The 7,914-nt window shown below is 35.4% G+C and overlaps 1 protein-coding gene across 1 annotated transcript; it reads left to right on the forward strand.

Annotated features, from left to right (window-relative positions):
• Window positions 1–351: 351 nt before the first annotated feature.
• LOC133515540 (stress-induced-phosphoprotein 1) lies at window positions 352–7,188 on the forward strand. The gene is made up of 7 exons (XM_061848089.1): window positions 352–500; window positions 582–1,019; window positions 2,372–2,837; window positions 3,025–3,225; window positions 4,659–4,855; window positions 5,472–5,597; window positions 6,279–7,188. Exons 1-7 carry the CDS (start codon window positions 492–494, stop codon window positions 6,456–6,458), a joined length of 1,617 nt encoding a protein of 538 aa, XP_061704073.1. The 5' UTR covers window positions 352–491; the 3' UTR covers window positions 6,459–7,188.
• The last annotated feature ends 726 nt before the right edge of the window (window positions 7,189–7,914 follow it).

Genomic DNA, 7,914 nt, shown 5'->3' on the forward strand with positions numbered 1-7,914 from the left:
GTGACTAATGTGATCAATGACGCTCTTATTGAATACTACGATGGCGCTAACAATGACTTATGAATAATTAAAAACCAAGTGATTACTTCTGGCCTTAATTAATTAATTTAATGAAGCTCATATTGAAATAGGCCATTTACCAACATTATACTAAACCATTGTAGGAGAAGAGATGAGTGTATGTGCATCTTTATTTATTCCGTCCCTATTCACGCATCTATCGTTATCAGAGGTGGCTATAACGATACTGTTAACACAAACGCGCAACCGTGTAAAGAAACGAACCATTCGCATATTGCGAGAATTTTCTCGAATTATTTTGAATTGTCATTTCATATTCGGTTTGGTATCTTGCGCTACGCTAGACTATACTTTGTGTTCAACGAACAAAGAGAAATACTGGTGATATCGATATTGTTTTATTAAAAACTCTTACTATACACAAATTATAGAACATTTAGCTAATAATCGAATCCCTAGCATCAGCAATTATGGAACAGGTGAGTTAGGTTATAATGATTATCAACTAAACTTTCATTATGAATGAGATATTTAGAATTAATTTATGATAATTGATTCAGGTTAACCAGTTAAAGGAAAAAGGTAACGAGGCGTTGTCTGCCGGGAATTATGATATCGCGATAAAGTGTTACACGGACGCTATCGCTTTAGACTCGAATAACCACGTTCTGTACAGCAACCGGTCGGCCGCTCACGCTAAGGCAGGGAAATATGATGAGGCTCTTGAGGACGCTGAAAAGACAGTTGCTCTTAACCCCACTTGGGGTAAAGGGTATTCCAGAAAGGGATCAGCACTTGCTTTCCTAGGAAGATTTGATGAAGCAATCGCAGCTTACGAATTGGGATTGAAATACGAGCCTGGGAATCAGCAGTTGGTGTCAGGGCTAGAGGAGGTGCGAGGACAGGCTGGCATGCTTAAGGAGTTCATGCAGAGGCTGGAGAATGATCCAGAATGCAGGGAGTGGATGAAGGATCCAGAATACATGAAATTAGTAATGGTGAGTACTATTTAGCAACTACATTTTATTTAAACTTAACATTTATATTTGGGTCATTCTTAAGAGGTAATTGCTTGTATAGACAATGCGGCACAACATAAATGTTAAAAGTTTAATCTAATTATACAATACTTCTATTTACACCTGCAAGGTCACCAGTAATTTTTTAATTTTATACTCACAAGATCAGGGGAAAGATACTTTTTCTATGTAATTACAGAGAGTAGTCTCTCTCCTGATCTCTTCAAAAACAAGAAATAAATGAGAAATTGACCATCTGCCATACAGATTCGAGCAAATTAAAAAGTAATGATTCATTTAAACCAGTATTCATATCTCCAGTGAATATTTTCGAAAATTATGTGTCAGGGGAGAGACTTTCATGTGAAAACTGATATAATTGTAAAAGTATTTATTGTAAATAAATAAAAAAGCATTACTATAATTTATGAGTAAATTGTATTAAATATACAAATAAAACAAAGAATTTAATTTTTTTTTTTTTAATAAAACTGACCAGGGTAGATACCATGTTTAGAGAACAGTATTGATAATTACAGATGTCTTAAGCAAAATGACTGGAAATCACCAATCAGCAAAAAGATGACCATTGCTGAGTTGGTTGTTAGTTTATATTCAAATGCATCACAATTAGGATTAAAATTATCTTAATATTAATCACACAATATGGGGGACAAAATTTGTCATGTACATTTTTTATGAAAAAGAAAAATTTAAAAGGTTTTATTAATAACATTACAATCAATGTTATATTAATTTTATGAAATATACCAACTTTAACCGATTCAAGGGATTTAGACCTGGACAAAATTACTGATTATTATTTTTTTTTTTAAAGAAAAGTATGGATATGTATCCTCCTAAGACCCTGAGTACAATTTTTTGTACATATTCCAAAATCTATTATGAACTTTTATTATGTAACTAAGGGTTCCAAATTAAAAAACAAAACAATTGCTTCTGGGTCTCAGGAGGGTATCATGGACATTGTTAATACCTCTTAACTGAGAATCACCATTTATGAAATATTTATTATCATCTTACAATAACTGTAAATAAATTGAAGTCTAAATACCTACTTAATAAGTTCACTGTCCCTGTACCTATCATTTATTTTGGAATAATTAACCTGTGAACTCTTCTAATAAAGTAAGTAAAATATATATATATATATATATAGTTATAGTTTTAGGGATTGATTTGATACCATATCAGCAAACTATGAGATATTGGTTTATAAAATTATAACCGATATGATTTTAACAATAATTAGGAACTGTATATTTTGATTTATGTATGCAGACCTTATTAATTGCTTTCATATATTTCAGTCCATTGCATCAAACCCCTTTGATACTCGCAACATAACTAAAAACAAAGATAAGCGCTTCCCAAAAACCCTTGGTCATTACCTCGGTATCAACCTCAAAGGCTCTGAATGGCCCATGGATGTAGACCCACCAGCACCGGAGAAAAAGCCAACACCACCACCAGAGAAGCAAGAACCGCCTAAACCCAAATATGATGATTTACCAGAAAACAGAAGACTAGCATTACAAGAAAAAGATCTTGGAAATGAATCTTATAAAAAGAAGGACTTTGATGCTGCTATTTTTCACTATAGGAAAGCTATTGAACATGATTCCTCAGATATTACATTTTACACAAATATGGCTGCAGTTTATTTTGAGAAAAAGGAATATGAAAAGTGCATCAAGGAATGTGAGAAAGCCATAGAGATTGGAAGGGAGAATAGAGCTGATTTTAAGTTAATAGCTAAAGCCTTTACCAGAATCGGTAAGTTTTTAAAATGTAATTAACATGTCCCAGACCACAAGATAAAATGTTTTTTATTTATAACCACTGAAATCAATTAAAGTTAGAGACATAATAATAGGGCAATAATAAAGAATGGATACAACAAAATGTCTATATCTTGGCAGCCAAAAGGGATTATTTGGAATAATTTGTGATATGATTTTAGGTAATGCATATAAAAAAATGGAGCAATGGAAGTTGGCAAAAACCTACTATGAGAAGTCCATGTCTGAACATCGAACACCAGAGATCAAGACTCTTCTGAGTGAGGTTGAGAAAAGAATTGTGGAGGAAGAGCGGAAAGCCTATATTGATCCTGTCAAGGCTGAACAAGAAAAAGAATTGGGCAATGATTACTTTAAGAAAGGTTTGTATTTTTGTCCATATTAAGTAGTTACTTAGATCTCAAGAGTGTAATGTTTCATCATTTGTTTAGAACAAACAATCAGGGTATTCTTAAAACCTGCTGAGACGTATCGCCAGTAGCCCCAACAGTCAGTTGGGCTGAATGAACGCAACACGCGATCGACAGCCCGCCTGCTTCCGGCCGGGCGTCCCTACACTACATCTAGCCCCAACAGTCTCCTGAAAAGTAGTCTTTGTAGTGGCTGTTTGTTTACCCTAATAAAATAAAAAAAGCGGCCAAGTGCGAGTCGGACTCGCCCATGAAGGGTTCCGTACCATTTATGACGTATTAAAAAAAACTACTTACTAGATCTCGTTCAAACCAATTTTCGGTGGAAGTTTGCATGCTAATGTATATCATATATTTTTTTTAGATTTTTCATTCTGTTATTTTAGAAGTTACAGGGGGGGGGGGGGGGGGGGGACAAAATTTTTTTCACTTTGGAAGTGTCTCTCGCGCAAACTATTCAGTTTAGAAAAAAATGATATTAGAAACCTAAATATCATTTTTGAAGACCTATCCATAGATACCCCATACGTATGGGTTTGATGAAAAATTTTTTTTTTAATTTTATGACATATTCAAAGAAAAAACGACTTACTCAATCTCGTTCAAACCAATTTTCGGTGGAAGTTTGCATGGCAATGTATATCATATATTTTTATTAGATTTTTCATTCTGTTATTTTAGAAGTTACGGGGGGGGGCACATTTTACCACTTTGGAAGTGTCGCGCAAACTATTGAGTTTAAAAAAAATTATATTAGAAACCTCAATATCATTTTTAAAGACCTATCCATAGATACCCCACACGTATGGGTTTGATGAAAAAAGATTTTTTGAGTTTCAGTTCTAAGTATGGGGAACCCCCAAAATGTATTGTTTTTTTTTTTCTATTTTTGTGTAAAAATCCTAATGCGGTTCATAGAATACATCTACTTACCAAGTTTGAACAGTATAGCCCTTATAGTTTCGGAAAAAAGTGGCGGTGACATAATCGGACAGACAGACGAACATGACGAATCTATAAGGGTTCCGTTTTTTGCCATTTGGCTACGGAACCTTAAGAAACAGTGGCAGGATGGGAAGATGGTCCCTTCCATTATTATTGGAACCAGATCCACATGCTGTCCATCTAGTTTTAAGTGTAGAAATGTGTGTAGATTGTAAGTGAATATTGAATTCTTTAATAAACTTATTATTATATTATTATAAAAAGATGTCACACATGTTGGCTGATTGATGTAGTTAGTAAATTTAATATGTTAGTCTCACAAAATTTTATTAAAATTAGGATAATATATAAATTATATAATAGATAGCCACATTACTCCAAGGGTTCTGCTCCTGCTTTGGTTAATTTTACATCAATGTGATTGTTTTATATTTCTGCAGGTGACTACAGCAATGCAGTAAAGCACTACACAGAAGCCATAAAACGCAACCCAGATGATCCCAAACTGTACTCCAATCGTGCCGCTTGCTACACCAAGCTGGCCGCGTTCGACCTGGGCCTTCGGGACTGCGACACCTGCTGTAAACTGGATCCTAAGTTCATCAAGGGCTGGATTAGGAAGGGAAAAATCCTACAGGTGAGAAAAAAATTAAAAATACTCGTTCGTTTATCTCATTGTAATGTACCTATATTTTGACCTTTCAACAGAAATAGAGGGTTTTTTTTTGAGGGGGCATTCCACCAAAATCACAACTTAAAAGAATGAAAAAATCTATAGAATACACCTTAACAGAATAATTCAAAAAGATAGTGTCGCCTACCCACCACCACTCTCAACCAACAACAACAACTGAGACAAGCTTAAGTTGCCAACCAATAGTCACCAGTGGCGGCGCGTTACCAATATTCGTAGGGAACACGTAGCTAAATTTGCTTTCCTTTTCTCCATGAACCGATCGTTAAAGTACTCAACAGGCTGAAATTAGACCAGCCGGTGGGAATCGAGTTCTTCGAATGATCTGCCACTGATAGTCACCAACACAATCTGACAGTTATTATAATGAATAAATACTTAAAATGTTTAGCCAGATATCATTTCAAATCGCCCAGAACAGTAAACAGACAAGGAGAGCTGACCCCAGATGGAAACATTGCGCAGGCAGATGATGCCTAATTTTTTTTTTGTAGCAAAAGTCTATGTTTTTAGCACATTCACTGTTGCTGTTTTTTATTAACACTATGTTTGTATTTAGGGCATGCAACAGCCGTCCAAGGCGCTGACCGCTTACCAAAAGGCGCTGGAGCTGGACCCCAGCAACGCGGAGGCGCTCGAAGGATACCGAGCATGTTCGACACAGCTTAACTCCAACCCTGAAGAGGTAACCTTGTTAACTTTTTAAAATCTGCAAATAGATTTTTCTTTTTTTTTTAAATTTCATACTAACATAAAGACATGTTATATATGACAAAAATTCATATCTAGTTAGAGCATGCTCAATGTAAACTCTAAATATGCCAATTTTGATGTGTTCAATATAGCTGGGTAAATTTGTAACTTAACAACAAGCTACCTAACACACTAAAGTAAAGATTGTACTGTACCTTTTCTTCTCCCAAATTAACAAACATAAGTGTAATGCTAAAATACTTGTTAAATAGCTTTCGATTTACTACTCGATTGCTTTAGATAATACTTTATGTATTTTACTAAGTTCCCTTTGAGCTTTTATGTTTTAATTAACTAGTGGAAACTGTTTTGGCTTGTGTTCTATTAATATTAACCCTTTTCCAGGCATAGTACGATTTACCGACCACATACGCGCCAATAGAATTTCAACCTTAGCCATCCGATTTAAGGTTCAAATTAGATTGCACTTTCGGAAAATGTAACTTGTCTTCAAATGAATCATCGAAGCTGGATTTATTGGAATATATTTGAATTTTTTGGGAAAACTTTGTAGATTGGTGCGGCCTGGAAAAGGGTTAATTCATATTATGTAAGATTGTTAGCTGTTTGTTACCCAAATAAATAAATAAATAAAATAAAATGTTGTTGGCAGGTGCGTAAACGTGCGATGGCCGACCCCGAAGTGCAAGCGATCCTACGCGATCCCGCGATGCGCTGCATCCTCGAACAGATGCAGCAGGATCCTCATGCTCTACAAGACCATCTCAAGAACCCAGACATTGCCGCAAAAATACAGAAGCTTCTCGAATCTGGTCTCATTGCTATACATTAACTAAATCTACTAGGACTAGGATTTATGTGAACGTGTTGGGATTATGCCAAGTGGTGTGGATTGTGCCTCAACACACTTGCCCGTATTTGTGTGGCATTTTTTTTCTTAATATCGCAAATGTGACGCAGCCATAATTCCGCAAATACAAGAGCCAAGAGAGAGGGGATAACGCTTATAGCATTACCACCGAAGCCAGGTCTTACCCCAACATCAGCGGTTTGAAATCACTATTCTCGAAATGTCCACCTTTGTCGCTATTGTAAAATCGACTGACAGGACATGGAATATTTCGAAATTCGGATATTTAGACCCCAGAAATGTGCCTGTTTAATGCGTTTATCTTGTCCCAACATGGTTCAACGAGACCTATATGCGTGTTTCCGCTGTTCGTATTCCTACTTAAGAAAACTAAATGTATTTATAATGTTTATCTTCCATATCTACCGGAAGTTCAAGTTAAAAATTGAATATCATTTGATGCGTTTATCTGTTGATCTGTGATTTTTATTCACAAAGTTTGCTTCTAAATGTTAGAATTCATTCCAAAGTATGCTTTTCCAGTAGATATTGACTAAAACACATTGGCGCTGGTTTTATTCAATTTTGTTTTAGTGTATGGTATGAATATGAAGAATATGATTTATACATATTATGTACTGCCTTAATGATTCGAGGGAAATAAATAATTACGCCATTTTTGTAATTTATTCAATAAAGTATGTAGGCAATATTTTTATCTTTTATTTCATCAATTCTTGCCTAAACATATGTAATATTATGAAACCAGCATTTATAAAGGGGTGAACCCGTTGCGAAGAATAATAATTAGCAAATAAGAAGCTGGCTCCTTACCCAACATAATCCCTACAAATCCTACAATTATATCTTTTCAAATGTTTGCTGATTTTTTTTCTCGCTACGCTCGTGATTCTATTAGCATTGACGTATTAAAAGAAGAGGATGCCCAATGCGAATGAAATATGTCAAAATATATGGAGCAAACTGTGAGAGTCAGAATGACGGGGGTACCTAAATAAAAATAAATGAAAAGCATACCATATTTTTGTACTATTTAGTACCTCCGTTAAAAAAAATTGTACCTCACGGTACACAAAGTTATCATCAACAAAAAACAGTCCACCCGCCATCCTGACAGTCAGAATGGCGGGTATACTTTATTACGCTATGTTCCCGTGGTTATTGAGTCGGTGGTTTATCCAGTTTTTCCCATATTGCCTTAGACGGTGTATCCCTACCAGTCTGCTCCGATTTCAGGTACCTTGGGTCATTGATCCAAAGTGACGGCAACATCGACCATGACGTGAAAAATAGAATAAATGCGGGATGGATGAAATGGCGACAGGTCTCTGGAACAACTTGCGATCCACGAATGCCCCTTAAACTTAAGGGGAAAATCTACAGGACGATCGTGAGACCTGTTGTAATGTATGGATCA

Source organism: Cydia pomonella, chromosome 2 (assembly GCF_033807575.1).
Source record: "Cydia pomonella isolate Wapato2018A chromosome 2, ilCydPomo1, whole genome shotgun sequence".
NCBI lineage: Eukaryota > Metazoa > Arthropoda > Insecta > Lepidoptera > Tortricidae > Cydia > Cydia pomonella.